The sequence below is a fragment of the Glarea lozoyensis genome, assembly GCF_000409485.1.
Source record: "Glarea lozoyensis ATCC 20868 chromosome Unknown GLAREA5, whole genome shotgun sequence".
In the NCBI taxonomy this organism is placed as follows: Eukaryota; Fungi; Ascomycota; class Leotiomycetes; order Helotiales; family Helotiaceae; genus Glarea; species Glarea lozoyensis.
Window position 1 is genome coordinate 440,639 of NW_007361000.1, and position 26,532 is coordinate 467,170.

Consider the following 26,532-nt stretch of genomic DNA (forward strand, 5'->3'; position numbering starts at 1 on the left):
GGCCGAGTCTCGTAATATCTATAAGAAGAATCTAAAAGTTAATGAGTCTGATGTATGAGGTTTCGAGAGGGTTATGAGAGAGTTCGAGGTGAGAGGAGGAGGAGAAGGAGAAAAGTAAATCGGACAATTAAATATTGTAGATATAGATAATTAAAGATAGATCTACTAATCGGTAATCAACAAAAAAGTGTTAATATATCAAAAGTCTGATAAATGTCGTCCGTCGAATGACCTTGGTTAACGAGATATTTGACTGTAGCTCGAAAAGAAACGAACCATCCCCACTAACGACATTACCAATATAAAAACCCAAGACACAACCATTACCAAACCTCCTAACCCATTTAATCCCTCAATCATCCTTACCCCCCGGCTTCCTCGCAACAAACATAAAATCCGGCGTAAAAATGCCCTCTCGCCCACCATCCCTCATCCCCCAAACGCCCTCACAAAGCTCCTCCATCGAGACATAATCCTTCCACTTCATCAACCCCACGCACGCAAGAACCCACACAAGAAACAGCCAAATATGGAAAAACCACTCCTTCATCTTAAAGATCATCCATTTATCCCTCCAGGCCCAGAATGGAGCCATATTGCCATCGATGGGCGCCCACCAGGGCGGTCCGCCTTGAGACGTGGCGTGGATGTCTTCGTGACGGATGCATTGGAGACCGCTGTCTTTGAGGGCTGTGAGGACCGTGGGCTCGGTGACTAGGTCGTGACAGCCGGTGCCGCGCATGATGCGGTATTTGATTTGTTTGTGGACCGGGTTGGAAGCGTCGTATCTGGGCGTCATCATGAATTCCATGGTCGCGAAGTAGCCGCCAGGTTTGAGGACGCGGTGGGCTTCGGAGTAGACGTCTTTGAGGTTAGCTGCGTAGCAGGTGGCTTCGATAGCATAGACCGCGTCAAAGCTGTTGTCGGGGAATGGAATGTCCTTTTTCTGGTCAGTAAAAGTATATATAATTTTGGTATCACTTGAGCTTACCGTGAAGTCTCCAAATTGAAACTTTACTTTATCTTCCCCAATACCTGCCTGCTTCGACAGAACTTGAGCTCGAGCAATGTGAGGTATGTTGATATTAATACCAGTCACATGAGCGCCTGAAAATAGAGCTATTTCCCTCGCAGGCTCGCCAACTCCAAAGCCCAGATCCAGTGCCTTTTTGCCAGGACCGAGTTTGAGATTGAGTGCAAGAAGGTGTTCGTGGCGCGCAAGTCCTGTATCAATTGTTTCACCTGGTAGGAAACGACAAAAGTGGAACTTGCGCCCCCAACCGCTCTCGTAGTTCTCGGTAATTAAGTCATAATAACTGAGTATCTGTCAGCACTGATGATGAAGTCGCTCATTAAAAAGGCTTACGCGGAAGAAATCGCTGATGCTCGTTTATGCCGTTCAGCAGCTTCCTCTTGTGTCTCATCCCCCCATGTCTCCTTATAGATAGTGCCTTGATCCTTCATTTTGCAAGCTCTTGATTCAAGACTTTGGAAGACTACTGCAATACTCCGGCTCGTACATAAAGTATAAAACTCTTTATTACCATTTCTTGACGCTTCTAGAAAGAAAACAATCTTGAAGACACAATTTCGAAGCTAGGAATGCCATCATGCGATGAGGCGCTGGTTGATATTGTCGTATAGCGAAAGCGGAACGCCTAGTAGCAACACTGTCGCAACAACTCTGGAGTTACTAATATTGTTCGCCGAATATGGCTTCTCTGGTCAATGAAATTGTGAAAACACCAACGGGTGGCTTTGCCAAGAAATCTTGTACTCTCTGGAACAAAGGATCCCAAGGGTTGATTTCGAAATCTCAGGCGCAGGCTAGCTAATGAACAAAGAGATAGCGCTCTGCTCATGAAAAGACAAAGAACTTTCCCAATCCTTGATTCGAGAAATGTTTACCCGACGCCGCGACCTGTAATCGGCGGAAAGGTTATGTAGAGAAGAGCGAGAAATCGAAATAGATCAACCACACACAAAGTTGACGCTGACGGAAATGCCCAAACTATAACAACTTCATACTCTGAAGTTCCATCGACCATACAGCGCAAAGCCAGCCCAGAAATACGGTGCTTGGGTTGCTGGGTTTCTCTTAATAGCAAGAGCAGCGTCTCTCATCCGTCTCGCAAGATCAATGCACCCTTCAAATTTAAATTTCTTATCGCAATCAATTCCATAAAAGTGCTCGCTGAATTTTGCACCAGACAATCGATCATGAATAGGCCACATAGTGGCAATGACCGAAGAAGCACCTGCAAATAACAGACTAGATACAAGGCCTAGCGGCTCATCCCCTGGATCTAACCTCTCGACACCTGAACCGCAGCCGATGAGGAGTACTGCTGGCGATCTTTTTGATAAATCCATTTTGAAAATTTCGCGGGCGGCTAATTTCTCACCATGGTGGAATAGTAGCGCTTGATTGAGAGGATGGTCTGCGGATATGACATGGCCGTGGAAGTGTATCCATGATGCCATGTTGATGCTTTTCAAGAACTCGTCTTTTGAAACATCATCGACATGTTCCTGTCTACCGCACTGTGCGACAATTTTGCGGACGACCTCAGATCCGGCTGGGGTATCTCCTGTTGGACTACCAAAGAACTCAAACTCCCCAACATCTGGGCGTGAGCTAGTTGAATTTTGTTGCATTATCCGTCCGAGGACTGCAAAGGAATGGGTGTAAACGACAGGAACCAAGTCAAGAAGGCAAGTGCCATCCACAGGGATTGCATGAACTGGGATTTTGAAGATGACCTGTGTAGGGCAGAGAATGAAAATACTATCCTTCTTCTTAGTGGCGAGATCAATAAGTGGCCGTACAAGCTCTTGAAGCTCCGACAGGATCTCATCGGCAGTTTCAATGTCTGACAAATCCTCATTCGAAGCTACTAGGCCATGGTACCACTCTTTTACCTGCGATGTGGTGCAATTGAGTTCCAAGGAGATATAGGTAGTTGAATCCTCGCGAACACAAAGCAGAATATTTTCTTCGAGGATTATCCAATGTACCATAATGATGGATTGCCCAGTCATAAAGCGATCAAACCCCGTTTCATCCATTTCGGGTTCTGTAATCTGCTGATTTAGCCCATCTTCGCAGCTGTGGAGACTTTCACGAAAGGCTCGCGCCTTGCTGTACTCAATCCAAGACCATACTTGACTATGTTCACGGAGGGTGACACAGATATCTACAGCCATGCGCCATATCGAATATGGTGTCTTTGCGTTTCGCCCACTTATTGCGTATCTTGTCAAGAGGTCTTCGAGCTTCACATTGCCAAATTTTGGTTGCATCACCTTGGTCCAGTTATGTCGCACTTGGGTGATGTGGTATAATGTGTTCTGCAGGGCGTCGTTGTCGGCATCTCGCTTTGCATACCACATGGTGGCTAGTAATGTGTGGCAGCATGCCTTCCAGTCTAGTCTTTGCTCCTGTGTGCACAAGGCAAGACAAGCCGTTACGCTTTCATATCCAGATGACCACTGTGATGGCTCGGGGCTGTTCTGATATAGATGCAACCAAGCTCGAGCGGAAGTGAACAAGGCATTTGTCTCTATGACACGGTTGTTGGCTACTTTGGAGATCTTGATAACCTCCTGCAAACTTTCAATACAGCCCAAGTAACTTTTGAAGTCAAACTTTGCGTGAGCTAAGGCGAATAGGACACGTGGGCGATAGGATAGTTGTTCCGCTACTCCGAGGTGACTAAGTGCCTCCAGCGTGTTTGCATACCATTTTTCACCAGCTGGTGGCCGACCATTGGCCACTGCTAGATCAAGTTCTTTATCGAGAAGAGCCTGAGCATAGCGGAAGGTATACTTCCACTTCTCTTGTTTTTTAGTCTCTTCGTAGAGAATTTCTAGATCTCGAACTTTTGCGGCGTTCCAGCTTTTCTGCTTGACCCCATGTGGGTCATCTATCATTATGATGGCATCGTCCGCAAACACAAGATGGAAGTTGCAGTCAGCTTCGTCCCTGATGTCCTCGTCATCACAATCCTTCGCAATTTCTGCGCCCAAACCTCTCCAGTGTAGAACTTGGTGCATGTCCCCAATCTCCTCATAACATTCTGCAGGAACAGTAGACAAAGTATATCGTAGCTCAGGGATAGTGCACTCAGTTTGAAATTCAAAGAAACTCTGAGCACATCGAACAGCCAAGGGTCGTCTATTTTGCGCGTTCATATCCGCAGTGAGTAGATCCATATACTGACGCCAGAACAACCATGCGGACTGCGAGGGCGCTACGGAGTCTTGGGCTTGATCTCCTTCAATGAGATCAGTAGGTGTTTTAGGAAGTATACACGATTGACTGCCATGAAGTTAGATTTCGCAAATTCTGTGAAAATTCCTTGCGACTCACCTTTGCTTCAACAGAGCAAATAACTCTTCTATGTATTGATCTACAAGCCCTGACATCAAATGTCTACGGGCTCGTAGAAATCCTATTTCTTGCCACAAATCCCCAGTAGCTTGCATCTCTACGGTAGCATCGAGGGTTTCCAGAAAGGAATCGACCTCGTTGCTTGTTTCAGTATACTTAACTTCTAGATATTGAGCGCACAACTGCCTTTCATAATTGTGCTGAGCCAGAACAGATGAGCATAAATCAGAGACCAGTTCGTTTGCACGCTGACGATCATCTGTATTATAGTAGGCATTTAGTAGGAGTACCTTAAGATGAACTTCGAGACCGGGATTCTTTTTAAAGTTAGGCGACTCAATTGTTGCTTGCAAATGCTGGATTTGGTCGGGAGCATTGAGGCAGTGTTTCTCAGTGAGATGGACCATTCCTAACTCATTATGATTTCCGTTTTGTAGTAAAATAAGTCGAAGCTCTTCAAGCTTTTGCAAACATTCATAGTCCTCGGTGCCAAAGAAAGCACTACCGAGGTGTATGATGATGCTACTAAAGCACAGTAGCAATACATGGATAGGCTGAAAGTCCGAAACTTTTGTGTCGCGCAAATGCCTACCATAAACTTCACCGAACACATCTAGTGCTCCTTTGAGGTCTATGGCAGTGTGAAAACGTGCATACGCGTAGATCAGCCGGAATAGATCTGTGTCAATCTCTGCCCAAGCCGAGCTTTGTTCGCTGATGAGTGCTGCAAGCTCTTTGACAGCATGGAATTTTTGTGAGAGTACGCTGCATAAAAGTCGTTCAAGCAATAGTTGCCGCTGAGTTTCCGATCCCAGCTCGGATTTTTCGAAATTTTCGTCAGATAATATCGATAAGGCTGCGTTATATTGTCCAGAAGATCTAAGCCGAGGGACATCTTCGAGACCCTTTGAGGGCATCATTGCAGCTAACTTTTGGTACAATTCGGGTGGATCATGCAATTAAGAGTTCCGAACTCATCTGAATTAATGGGTGAGAATGTCCCATGTAACACGGCGGCGCTTACGTAAAACCTTTTGCTTCCATTGGATGATGCCTATGAAGCTGAACCTCTGCACTCTTCGACTTGTTCATTCAAGTGACTGACAGCATCTACCGCTACTTTGCGCTACCAATATGGAACCTCCAACAATCAAAATTGAGCTTGAGGTCGACAATCTCAAAAATCAGGAACTCGGCTCATGGCCTTCCAAACCTGCCGTGGCAGAAGATGGCTTCACAAATCTCGAGGCTGGAGACGCCAAAGGCTCAGGATCTTATTTATCCGTCCAACTCACAACCATCCAAGCCATTGATAGCAAACACAGCTTATTCGTTTGGCATACTGTGTACCACCCTGGTGTTGGAAGGCGGTTCCAGAGCGCCGTTCTAGTAGTAAAGCTTTCACAGAAGCCTTCAAGTCCGGCGTCAGTCTCTGGCAACATAGCTTCGTCGGTGGTTCCTCCAGTCCGGATACAACAACATGCTCCTCGAAAAGCGTTTGGAGGAACAGCAGAAGAATCCAAGACTGTGCACTGGGGTCTGGAGCTACCTCTGACGGTTTCCGTAGGACCCGTAGGGATTGGAGTAACTCCTTGTACCGAGCGTAAATCCGCTGTCGAGGTCGACCACGCATTCGTGATTGAGGGCTCTGTTCGAGGGATACCGCAAAAGCACACGTGTGTCTGGACAGTGGAGGAGAACAAAGCTACCGAACGTGGTGTGCCGTCGGAGGTTCGTTTTGCAGCCTTGATCGAGCACTCTCAGCCGATTATCTGCGAAGTGAGTGCGTCAGGTTGGACAGCGGGAGGACTGAAGCCATCACACCATCTCAAGACGAAGACACCAAAAGAGGCAAGAAGCTTGGAGGTCGATCCTTCTCAGTACAAAGGCAAACTCGTTGAATTTGAACTCGGTCAAGACATCTCGCAATACCAGGAATTACTGAGTAGCTGGACAGGAAAAGTTGAGGGTGCGTTGCTTGAATTTGACCAGACGGTTGTTGGTCCGTAGAATTTAGAGCCATAGAGCTACACGTGATCCCATAACAGCTCGCATGTACTTTTCTCGTGACCTGCGGCTTTGACGAAATAATTTGTACAAGAATTGCTTGAGCGTATTATGGACATTGAAAAGCGGATGAGTCTAGTATATAGACGCGTGCGCGCGACGACAAAACTAGTACCGTTGAGATGTATTTCGGAACCTACCTACTAGGTTAGGGGCCAATCTACACAGCTACTAACTAATACCTTATATATTTTTTGCAAACCTACAACAAACTACCTGATTTTGTACCAGAATGTAAAACATGAAACTTTAGGCTAGCGAACAGGTCCTTGTTAAGCTACTAATGATTGTGTAGGTTAAAACCTAGAGAACCTCTGATCGAGTACTGTTCAGGGTGAGTCCTGGAAGTCTCCAGCTCCTTTGTGCGTAGCGTAGTAATACTCTTTTCAATCGCGCATTGTGAAAGTCCAAAATATGATCGATAAGCCAAGTACGCTCGAAAGCAGACGAAGCCTGATCGAGTACTATTTGGCAACTCTGAGACTCAAGTGCAGAGCAAAACGCCATTACTGTTGTGAGATTCTGGTGGCCTTCGCTTCGAGCCGTTGCGTAAGAACCCCGATTTACTCAACGGCGATTAGCGATTGGCTATGGAGACGACAAGATAAGAGAACACCCTGATCAACTTCGAACAATATACCTCAATATGTCGATAGTACCCGTCTATCAGGTCAGTATGAGTTGTCACGTAGCACATTTAGCAATAACAAGTGTCCACTTGGAATCCTTCGGATATGTGCTACGCAGTTCCTGGTCCAAAGCGAACGCGAAGCAGATCGGCTTTCTGATATGAGATTTGACCTCAAAATCACATCGACTTGTCTCCACACGTGGCACACCTTCCAGTCTCACTCGCCGACTTGTAATCCACCCCTTACACCGCCAGCATGCATGTTGTGCCCCAGAATTGCCGGGATTTCACAACGGCCAAGCAGTGCCTTGCTGGTTCACGCACATCTGCTTCCAAAAGAGCGCGACATCATCCGTTCCCGCATGAGGATTACCAACGGTATGTGCAGTCTTGGGAGCACAAGGCGTATGGAGTGAGATACGACATGAAAACCCCAGGTTCTCTCATTCTAGCGCCGGCATCTTGTACGTCCTTAGCTGTAAAGACTAGGTAGTTGTACAAAGTCGTCGAACTCGACTAGGAACAAGACTTTTGGACATGGTCTGATTCTGTACGTACTGCTTAAGAGTAAGCTTCTTACTCATACAGCATATCCAACATGAGAGGCATATTGTTTTAGGTTAAGGTTACCAAAGGATGCACCGAAGAACGCCCACATAATCAAGGAACACACCTTGAACTTCCATTTACGCGGTGCCATGCTTTCAAATCAATGACTCTCACAATGCACGCAACTCCCCTAGTCGTCCAAACGGTTGTGCAATTGTTCAATGATCCTAGCAATTACCTAGGTAGGTTTGAATGCGGGCATGGTTGGAAGCCTTCGGGGTCTTCCATAGTCCATATTCCAGAGAAACTGATAAGTTCTCCAATCATGGATCGACTGCGCCGTCTGCAGCGTCCAGCTCTGCGCGCCTCGAACGGAGGAAGGCGTTAAGAAAGGTCGTATGCGAAACCAAGGCAGGGGATGATTGCGTGCTGTTGGTGTCGTGGTGAAATGCAAGAAATACTGGCAGATCGAAAATCACACCAACCAAACCAGGGGCTAGCGTAATCGACCTTGGGCGAATCCGGTAATGTACAGGGTTCAGCAATCCACAGCCGAGCCCAGACGACACCACCCAAATCTTTGGTGGGGAACGCTGCTCGACTCTGATTGCATCTTTCTCGTTGCGAGCCCCTCCAAGACGCCGTCCGAGATGACCGAAGTCAAGCGCAACGAAAATAATAATGGCCAGGAATGGCCAGGAATTGCCGTCCTGGGCAGTCTTTACAGTTTGGTTCAGGGTCCAGGTGGAGGTACATTTGGAACCGGGATCACAATAGACTATTGTGCATCGTATCGAGCTCTACGTGAACGGCCGAGAGGTGATTACCTATTCTATCCGACGCGGCTCCCTCCTCTTTGTCTCTTCTACATCCACTTCCCACACCATCATCACTTTCGGTCTCCTACAAGACCTCTACACCTCCCACCTGTACAAGTAATGGACCATGGATCCTAATATCAGTGCGACCCGCGTGCTACGTAAACGCCGCTTCACATTTCGTTCCATCTGAAGAAAGCGTATCGACACAGACCAAGTATCACGTAGGTCTATCGAAGACTATCTTTGCCACGGTCGCAACATACAGATCGGCTTTCACCTCGAGTCCTTATCGTATGTCAATATCCTCTGCCATGTCCTTTGCACAATGTAACTGATTCACGTAGAAATTTATCGCGTCTACGCCACACAGCCAGATATCACAGGACGAAGGCGTCACCATCTGTACAATCGAATTCGAAGAAACTCATCCGAACCATACGAAGGAGAGATATCTATTTGACACCTTTTACGGACTTTCATACATATACAATGGCGCTTGACCACCACCCGATTCAGAACAGCGAGGTTTATCTCTGCCTTCCTTCCCACGGCCCGCCCCTGCCGCCTCCTTCTCCGCCCTCCCCCGCGACTCCAGGTGATGACATTCCTTGTTTGGATGGATTGGCCACTCCACCTGAGATACCTACTTCCTTCCCGACCTTTGGCAAGAGATTGGAAACTGCCCTGCACGTTCTGCGTACCGAAGCCTCGGCGCTAGAAGGACTATCCAGACTCTACGAGAATGACTTGGTTGCGCAAGAGGGTTTCAACGCGGCGGTGGAAGAGATTATCAGATGCAAAAGGCGGAAAGGAAAGATCGTGGTTACTGGGATTGGCAAAAGTGGACATATTGGAAAAAAGCTGGAAGCTACTTTGAACAGTCTCGGGATAACCACAGTCTTTATGCACCCCTCGGAAGCTTTGCATGGAGATCTAGGAGTCCTTTGCCCAGAGGATACCATTTTGTTCATCTCCAATTCTGGAAAGACCGGGGAGTTGCTCCAAGCGCTGCCACATTTCGATTCCTGCTTACCGGCTATCATCATCACCGAAGCTGCTCACCCAGCGGCTTGCGAGCTGATCAAACAAAGACCAGGAACGATTCTTCTACCAGCGCCGCTACCCATTTCCGAGGAAGCCGCATTCGGTGTCAAGGCACCTACAATTTCAACTACCATGGCCCTTGCTCTTGGAGACGCGCTTGCGATAACTGCTTCTAGCGAACTATACAACCAAAAACTTTCAAGCGTGTTCTTGAAGAACCATCCGGGCGGTGCAATTGGTGCTGCGATTCAGAATATTCAGAGAATCTCCGACCGAGCCATCTCAATCATTGATATTCCAGACGTTGGCTCATCCTCATCAGTAGCACAAGTTGGGTTTGCCATGCTCCAGTCTAAATCCGGATGGATTCGGATGGGTGGTGAAGTAGTATTTCCTCCACGACGCATGAAGAAGCTTCAACTCAGCAACACAGAAGTCTTAGCATCGCGTGTCCCTGACTTGGCAGTCCCACGTAGGCAATGGGTTCAAGTTTCAGCTGATCTCGAAGTATCGGAAGCCAGAGAGTGGATATTCAACAACCGCCGCGCCATACCAGGAGGCCAATACAAATTCGGCGATGACATAGTGCTAGTAACAATGGAAGAGGATGAGATGTGTGGGGTTATCGAAATAGGAGAGCTTCTATCATAAGCTTACCGGGTGGTATTTGTGTCGGCGTTTTCAATCATGGGCGGTTTAGTGCGGAGTCATGTTCGGGAATTGATATCAGTGCTAGCGCAGCCAAATCAGGTATCTCTTGGGTTAGAGTTTCTCGGGTTGAGAGCAAAATTCTTACGAAGTCTTTTGGGACAATAGAGCTTCTTCGTTGTGATGGAGATTAGATGGATATTAGTCCTTAAATATGGGAGCGATCATTGGTATTTGGATAGAATCTTTGGGAGACGAGCGTTTGGAAACGATTAAATTATCGATAGCGAATTGGTGTTCTAAGGGAATGATGCTTCATATAATTCTCGCGATGATTTCTGGATCAAATTCTCTCCACATTCTCATCTTCGTTGCACATCTTTGTCTTGTAGTTAGTGCCACGGGCCCTTTCCCCCGCTTCCCAAAGTCATCGAGCCACTAACGTGAACGGTCGCCGGCACCCTATTTCCCGTAGCATTAGAAGGACATCCATAATGTAGGCTATGAATAGTAAGCAAGGGATAACATGCTACAAATATGTGGAGTTGAAGCGATTCACGTGACCCGTCTGCAGCTTAAAATCCAAAAGTTAGTCATGTAAGAGACGTTGTTACAGAGGGCTTAATTAGATATAGCATTTTATTCACGGGAGGCGAGCTTTTGAATTGATCTTTTAGGATAGTTGCTTATCCTTTTAGATCACGTGTTTGATAAGATTGGAGGATTGTAGCGGAATTTCCAGGATCTGATCCTACTTCGCGATCCAGTAAACTTTTTTCTAACCATTTCTGTTTTCAATCGGGGACTTCAAACTAAAAGCACTCAAATTTGTTCTGCTAATTAATCTATATATTGCTAACCTCCCCACCGAAACTAAGTCTCGTTTTCAACAGCCAATCTCTCTACCTCGGCCACGTGCCCTCCTTCAAGCCACACATTCGTGAAGTTCGAGGCGCGGAGATCGTCATTTAATGGCGCTCTTACGTTCACCACAAAAACACATGATGTGGACAATACTTGTGGATATGTTCTAAATGGGAGCCGCGGAAGAATGAAGAGAAAAACCAGTCAAGCTAGTGCTTGACTCGAGCCTCTTTTCCAGTAGGTTTGTGATTGTTCGCTGTTTGTTCTTTCCTCTTAACGTCTTAATTACCTCTGGAATCCTACCTAGGAGCTTCTTCCCTACAGCGCTTTCACCATCGACAGATCTTTGCAATGAAACTCTCATTTCTTCCAGTCGTCTTGATGCTCTTTATATTCGCAGTACATGCGCATCCACCAGTTTCGAATCCGCACCGGAAAATACAGGTCGACGATGACCAGGAGGATATCTACGCATACAGACCTTTGCAGAGACCTTTACACACGACTGTGTTGATGGCAGGACCAATCCCGACTGCAAAACGCGCCGAATTGAAGTGAATGCCGATTGAAGGATAAGTGGTGGATCAGTGTGGTCTGGAACAAGGTAATACGTGACGTCAGGAAAGCTGTGGCAATATATGGAGCTTGGAGGGGCAACTTAGGACTGCTCTGTCATAACAACAACACGACTCGAAGCTTTACATTGTTCACGCAGTAACATTCGAACACAACACAAGCGGACTACATCAAAATGGTACCTCCACCTATTTCACCGAACGATCCACCTCTCCCAGGTTCGACACCATCAGAACCCCCTCCACCATACTCCCGCACCGACCAGACCACTGGAGGTACTTCAGCATCGAGTTCAAGTCGTCCTGCACAAGATGCTTCCCATCTCCAAGTTCCACGCCCTCATAAGGTCCGCAATGGCATTCCAGCAGCTGCCCGACGATCAATGGAAGATGAAGCAAGACCTCTCCCTGAAGGTTGGGTCAGACAGTTCGATGCCGCCTCCCGCCATCAATTCTTCGTCGACACCCGCCGGAATCCTCATCGCGCAATTTGGCACCATCCATACGATGATGAGGAATACATGAGCAGTCTCCCCCACGAAGAGCGTTCTCGAATCCAATCCCTCCACCGCGTCCCAACCGATGCAGATATCCAAGCCGAGAGCAGCGATCCGGACACAGATAACGAACATCGTCTGCCACCGCGCGAAGAAAAACCTAAAGGTGTATCCAAATTCACGCGCAAAATGAAGGATAAGATTACCTCTTCAACCCACGAGGAACGAGAGCGGGCTCGGGAACAACGTGCCCGTGAAGAACAAGCTGCGTATGAGAGACACCAGCATATTCGCAATTGTATGGCAAAGGCGATTGAAACTGGTCAACCGCAATTACTAGGCAAGGACAAGCAAGGCAAGGATGTTTATATCGAGCCACCTCCACGAGGTATGGGATATGGTATGGGCGGTGGTATGGGTGGAATGGGCGGAATGGGAGGGTATGGAATGGGTGGTGGTTATCCTGGCCGCATGGGTTATGGTGGTGGTGGTTACGGTTGGGGTGCTGGTCCTTATGGACCTAACTCTATGATGTTAAGACCGAATGTTGGGTATGGAAGACCTTACGGCGGAGGATATGGGGGAGGTATGGGATTGCCTCTTGTAGGTGGTTTGGCTGGTGGTGCTTTATTGGGGAGTTTGATGTTCTGATGGCGTGGATTAACCTCTTGATATAGCTTAGCTTTATGAAATCATTAAAACTTAAGTAGTGTACACTGTCTATCTCCTCAAACCTTTCCTCACAATACTTCTGTTCCTTACGCGATAATAAGGACATTGGATTTCTGCTGCCGAAGAGACGTGTTCGAGTCTACTGAACTTTCTTCCAGCTGCTACAAACTAATGGAAGTAATTCCAGGTTTTAGGATGCGGTGAAACCTAACTCGCGGAGGACAAAATAAGTGGCAGTTGCTTACCCGTAAATCTTAGACTAAATTAAAAGTCCACTTCGAATAGAGCTTAAAAAGCCACATTTTTCTTAAAACTGTTCACGAAATAGTGATAATCTTCTAAGTTGATCTACTAAATTACGATGTTTCGTCAACTTGATCGAACTATTCTAGTTCGACTGCCACTTATGTTGTCCTCCGCGAGCCTATAGTCATACTATCCATTCATCCCACGTGATGTCGTGACGCGTTGAATTTCCGTGCCCAAAAAACAACATCAACTCTTGCAAATCGACACACATTTGAATACATGCCATCACCACAACTGATATTCCTTATATATAATTTGCACTGACACTGGTAGTGTATGCTGATACACCCAGAGGTCCGAATCGATGACGCTATGGACAAAATACACGACGTTAGATATTTAAAAGCTCCAAGGTAGTCTAACAACCTCACTAATCCGACCCTAAAAAAACAAGACATCCACAGCTAATAACACCAGTTAATCCAGGAAAAAAACCGCCTTCCTATCGAGATACACCCAGCAAAAATACAAAAATACAAAAATAATCAAACATGTACCCGACCAAATCTTTTAGGGATACTTTTCGAACGAACGTACCCCATCAACCACCTTGAAACAACGCCCAAATAATTAAGAATACCTCGCCCAAAATTACAACATATTCCTACTCGACTAACCCATAGACTGCCCTTCTCCCACCAAATATCTTGGCAAAGCCTCTGCTTGCCGAACAACTTTCGTTAGTCGATTGTACAGGTATGTTGAATCCACACGACACTCCACATCCACCACAAGGAGAGATCGCTCTATCATGTCCAGGAGTTCACCTAGCGCAGTACCGGGGCTACACTGTGGATGCTTCCTGAGACACGACATCTTGTCGAGCACCTGTTGATGAACCTTGGCTGTTGTACCGTCGATTTGGTAGAACAACATTTCTCTATTCCCGTCGGACTCTCGCGCCTTGGTAAAGCTTTGTACGGCCTCCCAATCTTCCACAAGCCATATCACAAACTCCAGATATATGCAACCCATTGACCATAAGTCGTATCTACGAGACCTCTCTTGCTTCAAATTGAGGATTGGTGAGGCCTCGGGTGCCTCGTAGGAAGGTGTAGTCGCTCTGGTTGTAGTAGGTTTTCCCTCTCTTTGAAAAGTCTCATTGATATGGATCCTCGATATACCAAAGTCACTGATCTTTAGTATACCCTCTGGTTGTCCATCGGTTATGAAATGTAAGATGTTCCCTGGCTTGAGGTCGCCATGACGACAATTGGCTCCTATATCGATGTGTTTGTGGAGACCTTGCAGAGCATCAGCAAGGCCCAGCATTTGCTTCAAAGACCAAAGTGTCAGTGCAGGCGTTCTCGACTTGATGTCCTTAGTCCTCCAAAAGTCTGTCAAATCTCCACCTTCAGCGAACGGTAGAATGATGTAGTATCTTTTCGGGTCTCCTTGCTCGAAGGTAGCCAAACTCTGGGTTATGTGTTTATACCTTTGGAGTCCTCTGATCTTTTCCATATTGTCTTGTTCTTTTTTGAATTCTTTCGATATCTTGAATTCTTTAAGGGCAATGTGAAGATTTGGTGCTTCTTTCTTCGAGGGAGTTAGCTTTCTGATACGACAGTTGGCAGTAGATGGATTTGACTACCTCGAATCCTTGCTGGTGAGAGGAATTCACCTTGGCTTTATAAACTACAACTGTGTTGTGGGACATGATCTCCGTGAAATCCGAGAAAGGCAAGGGACAGTCTCGAAGAATTTGCCGATGCGTTCCAGAGACGTCAAAGACTGGTGCGAGAAACATCCACTGCATTTGCAGGAAACAATCAACATCTTGCTCGTCCCATTCTTCGGGTGGTCGCCATTTTTTCTTGGGGTCACCAGCTGACCGGAGCTCGAAATCATGTTCCATGGTTTCCGAGGCTTCATCTGTGGACTTAAAGCTATCTTTGGTACTGGGCAGTGGAAGATCATCTTTGGTACTGATGAGTGGAAGGTCCTCGTCCGTAAAGCCGTGCTCGAGCAGATCCTCAACATCACCGGCTTTTTTGCAGAATACAAGAACCGCAAGAAGGTTCTTTGCATTACGCGTTACTATCTTTTCGGCCGGGGAGCTGCGGAATTTCATACAAGTTCTACCTTTCTTTCCCAGTTGGGCTTCAATGTTGTCCTTGGTCATCGCCTTATCGACAATATCCCGGGGGACGTATTGGCGCGAGGCGTGAAGTGGGTCCAAAAACTTCGGATGCGTCAATTTTTTATACAACGTCATTGTGGTGCTAGTTGTACGAATATCACGCTCAGCGTAGCTTGCGATTGTCTATGTTGTGTTTCTTCACCTTGGTTGAAGGCGCTCGCTGCTGAAGTGGGGGTGCTTGGTGGGGCTTGAATGGTTGTTGTGCAGGCTTTGACTGTTCCGATGTCTGTCAATTCGCAGGTTTTTCATCAAAGGAAACTTCTATAGGCCTCTGGTCCTCTCGGGCGATTCGTTTGTTGTCAGTTCCGTGGGTGGGTTGGCAGAGCAAATCTATAGCCTTGGGAGTGGATCTCTCATATCTTTATAACCAGTGCTCACGCGCGGAACCTTTCAAAGCCACAGTCTTTGGACGGCAGGTACGTTGTTTTAAGCCTCTCAGGCTGTGTTGCAACCTTCAGCAGGAAATCTACCACGCTTTCGACAATGCTTCCAATGGCTTGTCTTAAGATTTATGCGGCTTACTCTGAAAGCTGGGGCGTTCTGTGGATGAGCAAACATCTTCAAGTCATTCTATGAATTACTGACGAAGTCATGGATATGGATCGAGCTAATTACCGCAGTCCTTGCTCGAGTATGCCTGTCTACGTCAACTCTTCCTTATTTATTGGTCAGTTGCCAGTATAGCCCCCTTCGTCTGATATGCCACCTCGACCAGGCAACGCAAGGCTTGTGTAACGTGGACTCTGATAACCCCGCAAAGATTCGCTTTGGGACTCAAGCAGATAAGAACGACGGTGGTGGTGGCCGACGCTGATATGCGGAATGTCATGTATATCGAATTGCGGGGTTTATTCCAATGAAGCACCCACGATGATATGCAAGCCAATTGGCACTTCCACGGCAAATTCCCAAAAGCCTTGCTTCACCGAATCTGCCTCGCGAGATGGTCAAGCAAAGATATCGACTCCCCCGTAGGTTATCATGAGTCCTAGGCAGATTCTCACTACTCTCAGCCCATGGCCCAGCTCTAAGAGCGAGGTTTGTTCGTCAGCAGAGTCAAGCCCGCTGGACGACAAGCACTTCGCTTCTGTGCCGAGTTGGCCGATTATTGTTCCTTCCCGTCGAGCCAGTACTGGGAGTTCTCTCATTCAAGACAAATTTAGGGAAAGACGAAGTGCAAAGCGCCCACCAAGAAGGTCCTCATTTCCCGCAAGCTTCGATAAATTAATATCATACATAGCACCTTCCTGGGCGCATCAGGCTGTCACTATGTCAGCTACGAAAGTGCTAAGGAGAGAATTGATGAAAATCCGGACAAACGTTCAGATTGACGGCACCCCAAAACCATGGATCTCTCGACTTGATATTCGCAGCCTCATTATCGAAGACACTGTGGAAAAGGTACTTTGTGAAACGAAAGGGGTCGACTGCTCTCCGACCCATATCAAAGAATTGAAAAACTTTACACTCCAGAAAGCAATTAAATTGTTCTCCCTTCTCGTCCTTCTAAGTCGGGTACAAATGCTAGAGTTGTTCTACCAGAAGGGTTTTGGTGATGATATGTTCCCGATTAGCAAATTGAATTCGGACACCATCGATGATTCCCTCACGGATTGGACGATCGAATCTACTCAAGGAGTCAAGAAAAGGATAGTCTATGAGGGGAGCGAAATATCCGAGGTAGATATTGACACCTTGTGTATGTGGCAGTGGCAAGTTTATGTGCCTCTTTTCAAGCAAACCGACGCCCCTAACGAATTTGACCCGCGTTGTCACATGCCGTATTTGAAGGAGGAGGAAGGAGAAAAGAAGAATATAACAAATTTCAGCATCGTTCGACATTTCGTCATGCATCGGTCTCACTTGTCTTCTTTTGCCAATACCGATCAAATTGTAAGGCTCAATATCTCGCCTTGAACATACATATCTTGATACTGTGATATTAACTGGCATAGGGAGAAGCGGCAGACGACGATGGTAATCCACACGTGGCTGTGAAGGAGTTGACGGCAGCTCAATACCTTAATCCTAAGGACTTCCTCGATCTCGCCAAAAATGAATCGGCTATTTTGACCAGATTTGGGACTCAAAGTCATCCTCACCTAGTTCGTGTTATTGCCTATTATATACAAGGCCAACGACATTTTTTCGTCTTTCCGTGGGCGAAAGAGGGTAACTTGCGTGACTTCTGGCGCAAGACACAAAACATGTCGTTCAACCTCAAACCCAATGAGTGGAAGAGCTTCTTACGATGGTTTTTTGAACAATTGGTAGGTCTATCGGATGCTATTAAAACGCTTCATCATCCAAAGAAAAACCCGGACGAAAGCTGTCGCCATGGCGATTTAAAGCCAGAGAACATTCTGTGCTTTTCCAAGGCAACTAAAGAGCTGGACACTCTCCCAAGTCAAGTCAGCCTTGTCATCGCCGATGCAGGTCTCGCCAGGGTTCATGAAAAAGCCACCGAGTTCCGCTTGGAAAAGACAAAAACATCGGGCGGAACCACCATGTATTCGCCACCGGAGAGTGAGACGAATGTCGAACAGGCGAGAACGAGACGGTACGACATATGGTCACTTGGGTGCTTGTATCTTGAATATGTAATCTGGATATTGTATGGTAACGAGGATTTAGAAAAATTCCGCAATGCTATTGGACGCGACAAGCCATATTACGAAAATGGACCAGTAGTTCAGGTCAAGGATGTGGTCCGCGCGGCTTTCAAGACTATCAAGAATGACCCGAGATGTTTGCCAGCGAATGAAACTGCACTGGGACGTCTGGTTGATCTAATTGAAAATAGGTTTCTGGTTGTCAAAGTTCTGGTAAACCGCAGTGATTCATTTTCCCAAAGTACCGGACCTACCATCGTTAACGAGCCCTCGGATATTGCCAATTCGCCCACTGTATTCGTAACAAGACCAACATTTCGGCCGGCTTCTGACGACGGTTCTGAACCTCAGCGTGCGGATGCGAATGAGATGTACGATGAAATCAAGAAAATCCTTGACGCTGCGCAAAATGATACGCTCAACTGGATGAATTGGGACGGCCTGGAAACTCCAGCAGGCTTGGAATTGCCGGAAGCACCTCGTACAAAGGCTAATCCAACAGGGTCAAAACTTCACATTGACCCCACCAAAGGAGTGCGTCACAATCTCCCGTTACGGGTGGTACCAAGTGCCCGCTAATTCTTCTTCATAATGCAGAGAAAAGAGGTACGTACTTTGAATAGGTATCAAGTTATTGACAGTAGCTGACACATTCATTGAAAAGAAAGTAAGAAAGCTTTTTCCTCTTTTCTAGTGTCGTTGTCGCTACTAAGCTCTCGTGGCTGAGGTCCGCGTCTGATAACTTTGGGACATGTACTTACATTACGGTGTAGTATGTAAGCAACGCCACTCAATATATACATCACTAATCAATATTGATAACTCACTTTTTTTCAACTATAGATGGTAAGTCTGCGTTATAACGTACCTAAACGCTCCAGATTCAAGCTAATCGGTGGCCATAGTTTGTAAGTCACGAACAAATCAAGCCCGATCTTAGGCATTGACCACTGACTGTTCTGTTCTTGCAGACCGTGAGTGATTTAAATCTCGACGTTATTTCCCATTAGCGAAATTATGACCCGAAACACATACAGTATTTTCTATTCTGACTCAAATTAGCCTGTAAGTGCAATTCTTCGCACCTCCCCGATCATAAATCACGTTTGAGACTGACGCTATTACGGTGCACAAGCTCGACAACAACTGGGTATATGAACCCGATGAAGGTATTGCCGGAACCGTTGTCAATAACAGCCCCGAAAAAGACGTGAGATATAAGAGTTCAAAGCTGTGCGGACGCTGCCGCTTACTCAAGGTCTGGTCAGCCAATTGTGTATTCTCTGACACTCTGGCATACTTAACCCAAAGATCCGATAATTGCGACTTTTGTCGGCTTTTGGCGCAGTCACTCGTCAAGCGAGCAGCAAGGAGGGAAGAGTTTATCACGTTTGTCCGGTCTGGCATGTTTATATCTATTGGGGGTGTTCACCACAGCCCGATCTTGTCATTATGCACTACATCTGGTGAGTAAACTTGTGCTATTTCTTTTGTGGTTTAGATTACGCCATGCCTCCTTTTCAGCATGTCCATGGTGATGCTGTAACACAACGTTGACAGAACTTCTCTAGAATCCCGACGTTTACATTCCAATGGTGTTCACCTCGGTTTTCCTCGCCTTTTGGAGCCAGGCGGCGAAACACATACCAAAATAATCTCATCGTGGATAGAAAGATGCAACAATCGTCAGCATTTTCCAACAGACAACTCCTTTAATCCGACACGCCTTCTGGTCGTTGGAGATTCCACTTCTACTCACGTTAGCCTAGTCTCCGATCCAGGACCCGAGTCGATAAAATACGTTGTTCTCTCCCACCGATGGGGCACTACTGATCATAAACAACCTTTAAGCGTTAAGTTTCCAACCATGACTAAAGACAACTTGCAACAGATCACTTCGGGAATTGAAATAGCCGAGCTTCCCAAAACCTTTCAGGATGCTGTTACCGTTACCCGCGCTCTCGGTCTCAAGTATCTATGGATAGATTCTCTCTGCATAATTCAAAAGTCTAGCGCTGCCGGTGACGCAGAGTCCGCACAAGACTGGGCCAGAGAATCGAAACTAATGGATCAAGTGTTCAGTCAGGCGTATTTCACTATTGCAGCAGGTTGTGCGGAACATCGATTTGATGGCTTCTTGAAGCACAGAGCTGCGCGAGAATTTGTAACTATGTCTACGGATGATAAGGAACAATTTCACGTTTGTGAAATAATAGACAAGTTTGATGCAGAGGTGGAGCAAGGGGAATTGAATCAACGAGGTTGGGTATTACAAGAACGTGCGCTTTCGAGACGGACAGTTCATTTCACCGCTACACAGTCGTATTGGGAATGTGGAGATGGGATACTATGTGAAACGTTTACCAAGACTACAAAGTAAGTTGAATCCCAGAAATTCACTTAACAGAATGATTGCAAACACCGATTGTCTCATGGCTAACGACCTTCAACAGCCGAAAAGCCTCCTTTCTAAGCGACTCCAACTTTCCACTCGCAGTACAAGCCTACAAAGAAGGCATGACCCTCCAACTCCACCAAAACCTCTACGAACGCTACTCTACTCTTGCTCTCTCCTTTCCCACCGATCGTCCCCGCGCCATCGCTGGTCTAGAACGCAGACTCATGAAAGCATTGCATTCCAAAGGCGGCTACGGCGTCTTCCAAAGCAGCACCCGAAACCAGGATTTTTTCCACCGAGGACTCTTGTGGCAGCGTGCTGGAAAGGAATTGAAGCGGTTAGACGGCATTGAGGGGAGTGTACCGACTTGGAGCTGGATGGCGTATGAGGGTGAGATTCGGTATATGAATGTGCCGTTTTTGGATATTGAGAAGAACAGGGATATTGGATCGCCGTTTGAGGATCTAGAGGAGGGAGTGGTGCATTCTGATTTGGTTGATAGAGGGCCGGCCGAGTTGAGGGCGAGAGTCTGGAGGGTGAGGGAGGTGGTTAAGGGGAGGGTTATTTGGGATGAGGGTGAGGGTGTGCAGAAGAAAGGTAAAAAGGTAGGTGGTGGAGATGAAAATCAAAACTTGAAAAACGGTAGGATGTGGTGCGTGATTGTGGGCAAAAGCGTTAAGCCTAGGGATGAGGGAAGGATTGCTTATGTTATTATGGTGGGACCGGTTACGGATTTGGGGAAAGACAACCAGGGTAAAGGAAAGCTTTATCAGAGGAGAGGCGTTGGGTATTTGAATGTGGATGATTTGGAAGACGAGGATGGTGGTGGGCAGGAAATTGGTAGCATACGTTGATTTGGCCGTGCGTGGGTGATGGCAGCTGCTGGGTTTTCTTTTAATAATGATGTCTACGAGTCTCATTACATTTAATTCTCATTGATAATAGGACACAGGCTCATGGAATTACGAAGTTATGATTATCAGCTACACTTCCTAGCCATGCTGTGAGGGAAATTGACATAATTCTATGTGTAAAAGTCTGACTGTGAATACTACTTGCTGTCGGACTATATCTCATCACCTCATACTAATGGTAATCATCCATACTCAGACCACACAACCTCAGTTTCCCGTCGGTCCGGCTCAATTTTTTAGACTCCAGGCAACTGTACACTTGCCTCTCCCATGTATTTTGGGTTCGCTAATAACACACCGGTTCATAATATGTTATCTTCATAGCATCATCTTGGCTACCTCATGAGATACTTTAAATCATAGTCCTTTATGTAGTCAAATCATCTATGCGTATATACATTATACACCGTCGTTCTCCTCTAATAAGTTCCGGTGCAAAAATTCCAACATCCCCACCCTTCATCTCTATACATACTCCGCACATATCCCAATATATTCAGCCCCTCTTCTCTGCCTTCCCTTCTTCCCCGTTCGCCTTCTTCCGCCCAATCATTTATCTATCTTTCCCCCCTCCTATGCCCCGCTCACCCTTAAAGCCCAACAACGCTATTTACAACTTCGCCTCCTCCTTCACACTCCCAATCTTCAACTTCGGCTGGTACTTCTTCAACACACTCTCATTATGGTATTTCCAAAACTGCTTGCTTGCGTCTTTGCCCGCGACTCTTTTGAGGATTTTGGCGCCGCCGGGGTGTTCGTCTACGAAGCCTGTGCAGGGAGCGTATTAGCGGGAGTGTAGGAGGGGGGGGAGGTGGGGAAATTTGGGGGAAGATTGGCGAGAGGAGAGGACAGGAAATGGGGAAAAGGTTAGGGGGAAAGGAAAAGGTGTAAACATACCAGTAACATCATAAACATCCGCATCAACAATAATATACAGCCCTTTATCTGAATCCTTGTGGTGTTCCGCTACTTCTTTGATGGTAAATTGTTTCGACATCTTGCGCCTGTTGTCCTCGCGTGTATTGTGATCGAGCAGTTGTCGCTGGTTTCGACTGACTAGTTGAAATAAGGAGTTTGAAGTTCGGATTTGAAGTAGCGGTTGTAAATTATGGAATTGAGATTGAGCGACGAAGGTTGGATGTTGGGGAACTGGAGTAATCCCCGGATTTCGTGATGCCGAGGTTCGTTTTTCGGGCCGTCAGTCAGCTGGCTTGCTGGGGTTGTGATTGGTCGAGCGCGTTGGCAAATTATGGGGATAGATACTAAGTACTTAATTCAATTGTCGGCTTCTGAGTTTCTTCTAAAAAAGAGTGAACAGATGAGACCTTAGCGGAGCAATCTTATAAAATGTCTGTTGAACTGGGAAAAGAGCACAGAGACACCATTGTCCTCTTTACTAGTGCTTTGCAAGATAATTGAAGCTTACTTTATGAATATATAATTTCATTTGCTAGCGCTTGTTTCATATGCAATCATTATAAATCAAACCCGCTACAATCATGGTATCTATCGCTTGAGAAAACTCTCCTTTTCCGTATCCGAAAGAAATCTCCGGCATGACATCTATTCTATACATATTTTCCACCCTTCTTAATCATAGCAACATTCTCCACCGAACCAAACCCAATATGTCTCGTGCCATCCTCAGTTCCAACCTCAAAAATACTACTACTTCTACTTCTACTCCCACTCCCTTTCCTCGTCCTCGCCCCCTCTCCGGCCACCAACTCCCCAAACCTCAATCTCGCACTCCCTTCAAGTGCCATCTGATATGAATTATCACCCTTTCCAATCCCCTGCCCTCTACTCCCGCCGAAAACGCCCAGACTATGCCCTTTCACGTATTTGTCTAATTCTTGGTTCCGAGTCGTACCGATGATGGCGGAGAAATTCGAGGAATGAGCTACACCGTTAAAATCGAGCGAGTAGAACCCGAGGAGGACGCCGAAGAGGGTGACGAAGATGGCGATGGAGTAAGAGATGATCAGATTTTTAGAGTTGTATTGGTAGACATTAATGGTTTTGAAGTGGTGGACTTCGATGTCGGTTGCATTTTCGGTCCTGAAAAGTCTGTCAGATCTAGCGTCACTCGATGGAAGATACGTCTAACTTACAGAAATGATGAGTCGGAAAACATGCTGATGGTGACATTATTCGCCAGATCCTCGATTGCTCTCATAAGTGTGTTATTTCGACACATCCACCCTGGCTTCTTAAACAGCGTGTTATTGATTGCGGTGAAAAACTCTGTTGGGATAACTGTATCAGGGCCCGTTTTGGCGACGTTTTGGTTAAAGGATTTATCCCAAGTTGCAGGTCCTTCGTGGCCGATTCCGATGGCTCCCAGGCCATCCCACTATAGACGTACCGTTAGCAAAGCAGGAATGGTTTAATTCGTTGACATGAAAAAGTGTTTGATTTTTGGCCAGATCTCAAACTTACCTTGCCGTGTGCATACTCAGGACATGCACTTAAACCATTCTTGAGGCTCTCGCTTGTACCAGAAGCAACTATAGCATTACCATCAAAATGCAAGATATCCGACGGCTTGAGCTTGGATATGTTGGGGATAGTAACTATGTTAGACAAACTTGTGGTGACGTTACCATTCAATAAGCCCGTGAAAGCTACAAAAATACCCATGTAGGAGTGCATTTCTCGGAAGTGTTCGGGGTCGATATTTTCTCCATCCGTAGTTAGATATGTAGCTGTATGAATCGCACTTTGTGGTGCCCAAAAGGTCTGAAAGTCTGAAATTACATAATCTGATTGTGTTTGTACCCCATCGACGAAGGTAAAGTCGACATTGAAGGAAGCATTGCCCATGGAACAGACAATTGATTGGTCTGAGGTTTGGGCATATATTTGCTGGGGGGTATATGGGACGCCATTGAATAGGCCGTTCATACTGTTCGAAAAACTAGAATAGTTTGGATTCCACCATTTTGTAACGTTTATGTCCCTCGGTGTCCCTGACCACCAGTTATTGTAGGTATCAGGTTGAGTGATGTTCACCGAGGTTGAAGCTGAACCACTCCAGCCTCTCCCACCTGCTGTTGGGGTGAATGCCGAGAACACATTCATAAGCGGAGCATAGGCGTTGGGCATATCAATAAAGACCTTTTTGGTTTCAGGATCCGTGGCGTTTGGCCATTTAAGCTTTCCTGTCTCAAAAAAAGCTCGGTCGGCAACAATGTTCTAGTTTACACTGTCAGCGACAATTCTAAAGCAATAGAAGTTCCATGGCGTAGGCTTCCACCTATGATATTTTCACAACTTCGAGGATATGCTTATTACGAAAAGAGAATCTCACATCTGGGTCGTCCCATAACAAATCCCTGTAAGTATGAAAGGCTGCTAGCTGACTTTCATTTGCTGGAGCACACTGAACTGATGGGCCGTAGAATTGCCTGTGAAACGACACGTTTTGGGCAGGTGGTGCTATTGGAAGTACATTCATTTGCATGGCCGCGCGAGACGCCATCTGAAGACTCGAATAAGTGGGAAAGGAATAATATGTCATGACATCGGCAATACTCCTTGATTTCCAATTTATCGCAGGCATTGAGGTGATCACACTCTCATTCTTGAACCCGTAGCTAACGGAAAGAGTGGCTGGTGGTGTTATAGCAGTAAATGGTAGACACCTAGAAGAAATGTCAATAATCTGAGCAAAAGAGAGAGATTTGCGCGAATTACCAGGCTACCACTGCTAGAGCAACTGCTAAGTAGGCGCGTTTTATTAGTTCCAAAGACCGAAACGCTGTTAGATCATTTGTCAATTGAAAAAGCCTATCGATGGCTGCGATTGAGAACGCCTTGCGCTTGAACAAGGTCCAAATATACTGCTTATATGCCACATTACAAGCGGTTCGCAACAATGCAATTGACAGAAACGAGAAAGCCGTCCCAAATCGAAGCGCCCAATTCTGCCTAGCTGCACTCCCTACGGGCGTACCATGAAGAGACATATAGTATCCATGGTGTCCAATTGCGATCGCAACTCCAGCGAGTGTGAACCCAACCATCATTGCTGGAACACCCCAAGCAACGCCCCATTTAACGTATGTCGTTTCCTGCATCGTGGAAGGCGGGTCATCATGTAAGAGCCGTTGATCAGAAAAGCTACTCTTGATTTGTCTTTCGTGCACACTAGGCAACTTGGTTGATTTGCTCCATTGCTCTGTTGGGGGAGAATATGGTAAAGGAAGAGCGGACGTCTCTTCTCTGGCGAGTCTCAGCCGACTGAAAGAGAGAGAAACCATGGCGAACGTAGCATATGAAACAACAAATGGTGATCAGAGTCGGTGCAGTTGCCGGGAGAAAGGAAGAGACAGACAAGATTCGCTTGGACTCTCACACGGACAAAGAGATATCAAGGTCTCGAAAACCCGATTAATAGAGAAAGAGAACTCGCAAGAGAATGTCATGAAAACATACGCGAGCCAACATTGAGGTCAACAGGCTAGATCTGAACTGCTCCATATGAGAGGACTGAGCCGCTTAGCTACATATCCTCAGACTGATAATGGGCCACCAACGGCCCGCCACCTGCGCAGTGCAACTCAGTATGGAGGATTTGACCTGCTAAATCAAAGCTTGTATGCATCTCCGACGCCGATGAGCCCTGCCGTCATTGATCTGGGTCCAGTAGCAAAGAACCAACAGTGCTGTGCCGCCAATGTTGACGAACTGCGCCCACATAACTTGTTGGTCGCGTTAACTGCAATCTCTCGTCTCTTGACTGAGGCGCCTCAATTGGCCGGTCGTTGGAGGGCAAGATCGGAGGTACATAACGGTTTCAAAGGCATAGCGAGGCCAGGCCGATGAATCTGATTCCTACGTCGTGTACGGAGTATCGTCACTGGCTGGACCGCCCGCATTGGGAAATGAGCGCGTCAAACAACAAAAATTGGTAGCACAAGCGTTAAGAGGGACAAAAATCGAAACGCCTTTTCTTTATTGAAGACACACAAAATGGAGATATGTCTGGCGGAAAGAGCGTGATCAGAAAGGAGTGTTGAGATGACAGAAGGAAAGGAGGTGTGGGGATGCCGAGTTTCTTCAGCCCTACAAGAAAATCCCACGTGATGTTTGAGCACGATCTCTCACGTGAGACGACTCGTCATTATGCTCCAGTCAATTATGTTAGAAAGAGATAGGGACGCAACACAGAACAAAATTTGAGTATAGCTTTGGAGTATCAATATCCTATATGATTGATCTTGAGATGTCTTGCTGCTCATAATCACGTGATGCTACTATCTGCGTAGTTTGCTATTGAAGGATCAGACAAATCTTGTGTGTGACTCTGTTCTTTTTTCTTATTCAGGGTAGTTCTCGTAAGTTGTTCTCTACAGATCTCGTCTGAGTTTTCGGAAATCTACCAACGTCACTT

General features: G+C 46.5%; 11 protein-coding genes across 11 annotated transcripts; 6 read left to right on the plus strand and 5 right to left on the minus strand.

Moving 5' to 3' along the window:
* Nucleotides 1-352: 352 nt before the first annotated feature.
* On the minus strand, nucleotides 353-1,464 carry GLAREA_04347 (S-adenosyl-L-methionine-dependent methyltransferase; the record flags this gene model as incomplete). The annotated part of the gene is made up of 3 exons (XM_008086724.1): nucleotides 353-940; nucleotides 992-1,316; nucleotides 1,367-1,464. The coding sequence occupies 3 exons, from the start codon at nucleotides 1,462-1,464 to the stop codon at nucleotides 353-355; spliced, it is 1,011 nt and encodes a 336-aa protein (XP_008084915.1).
* A 558-nt stretch (nucleotides 1,465-2,022) lies between these two features.
* On the minus strand, nucleotides 2,023-5,310 carry GLAREA_04348 (uncharacterized protein; the record flags this gene model as incomplete). Its single annotated transcript, XM_008086725.1, has 2 exons — nucleotides 2,023-4,321; nucleotides 4,373-5,310. The coding sequence occupies 2 exons, from the start codon at nucleotides 5,308-5,310 to the stop codon at nucleotides 2,023-2,025; spliced, it is 3,237 nt and encodes a 1,078-aa protein (XP_008084916.1).
* Nucleotides 5,311-5,527: 217 nt separating this feature from the next.
* GLAREA_04349 (uncharacterized protein) lies at nucleotides 5,528-6,403 on the plus strand (the record flags this gene model as incomplete). Its single annotated transcript, XM_008086726.1, has 1 exon — nucleotides 5,528-6,403. One exon carries the CDS (start codon nucleotides 5,528-5,530, stop codon nucleotides 6,401-6,403), a length of 876 nt encoding a protein of 291 aa, XP_008084917.1.
* Nucleotides 6,404-8,167: 1,764 nt separating this feature from the next.
* On the plus strand, nucleotides 8,168-10,156 carry GLAREA_04350 (SIS; the record flags this gene model as incomplete). The annotated part of the gene is made up of 3 exons (XM_008086727.1): nucleotides 8,168-8,390; nucleotides 8,603-8,756; nucleotides 8,806-10,156. 3 exons carry the CDS (start codon nucleotides 8,168-8,170, stop codon nucleotides 10,154-10,156), a joined length of 1,728 nt encoding a protein of 575 aa, XP_008084918.1.
* Nucleotides 10,157-11,768: 1,612 nt separating this feature from the next.
* Nucleotides 11,769-12,740, plus strand: GLAREA_04351 (uncharacterized protein; the record flags this gene model as incomplete). The annotated part of the gene is made up of 1 exon (XM_008086728.1): nucleotides 11,769-12,740. The coding sequence occupies one exon, from the start codon at nucleotides 11,769-11,771 to the stop codon at nucleotides 12,738-12,740; it is 972 nt and encodes a 323-aa protein (XP_008084919.1).
* Nucleotides 12,741-13,682: 942 nt separating this feature from the next.
* On the minus strand, nucleotides 13,683-15,285 carry GLAREA_04352 (Protein kinase-like (PK-like); the record flags this gene model as incomplete). Its single annotated transcript, XM_008086729.1, has 2 exons — nucleotides 13,683-14,606; nucleotides 14,662-15,285. 2 exons carry the CDS (start codon nucleotides 15,283-15,285, stop codon nucleotides 13,683-13,685), a joined length of 1,548 nt encoding a protein of 515 aa, XP_008084920.1.
* A 906-nt stretch (nucleotides 15,286-16,191) lies between these two features.
* GLAREA_04353 (Protein kinase-like (PK-like)) lies at nucleotides 16,192-18,401 on the plus strand (the record flags this gene model as incomplete). The annotated part of the gene is made up of 2 exons (XM_008086730.1): nucleotides 16,192-17,103; nucleotides 17,166-18,401. The coding sequence occupies 2 exons, from the start codon at nucleotides 16,192-16,194 to the stop codon at nucleotides 18,399-18,401; spliced, it is 2,148 nt and encodes a 715-aa protein (XP_008084921.1).
* A 1,288-nt stretch (nucleotides 18,402-19,689) lies between these two features.
* GLAREA_04354 (uncharacterized protein) lies at nucleotides 19,690-21,074 on the plus strand (the record flags this gene model as incomplete). The annotated part of the gene is made up of 2 exons (XM_008086731.1): nucleotides 19,690-20,198; nucleotides 20,276-21,074. The coding sequence occupies 2 exons, from the start codon at nucleotides 19,690-19,692 to the stop codon at nucleotides 21,072-21,074; spliced, it is 1,308 nt and encodes a 435-aa protein (XP_008084922.1).
* A 670-nt stretch (nucleotides 21,075-21,744) lies between these two features.
* On the minus strand, nucleotides 21,745-22,131 carry GLAREA_04355 (Cytochrome b5-like heme/steroid binding protein; the record flags this gene model as incomplete). The annotated part of the gene is made up of 2 exons (XM_008086732.1): nucleotides 21,745-21,902; nucleotides 22,032-22,131. 2 exons carry the CDS (start codon nucleotides 22,129-22,131, stop codon nucleotides 21,745-21,747), a joined length of 258 nt encoding a protein of 85 aa, XP_008084923.1.
* A 571-nt stretch (nucleotides 22,132-22,702) lies between these two features.
* On the minus strand, nucleotides 22,703-25,399 carry GLAREA_04356 (uncharacterized protein; the record flags this gene model as incomplete). The annotated part of the gene is made up of 5 exons (XM_008086733.1): nucleotides 22,703-23,195; nucleotides 23,249-23,490; nucleotides 23,577-24,332; nucleotides 24,448-24,781; nucleotides 24,834-25,399. 5 exons carry the CDS (start codon nucleotides 25,397-25,399, stop codon nucleotides 22,703-22,705), a joined length of 2,391 nt encoding a protein of 796 aa, XP_008084924.1.
* Nucleotides 25,400-25,754: 355 nt separating this feature from the next.
* GLAREA_04357 (uncharacterized protein) lies at nucleotides 25,755-25,964 on the plus strand (the record flags this gene model as incomplete). Its single annotated transcript, XM_008086734.1, has 1 exon — nucleotides 25,755-25,964. The coding sequence occupies one exon, from the start codon at nucleotides 25,755-25,757 to the stop codon at nucleotides 25,962-25,964; it is 210 nt and encodes a 69-aa protein (XP_008084925.1).
* Nucleotides 25,965-26,532: the final 568 nt, after the last annotated feature.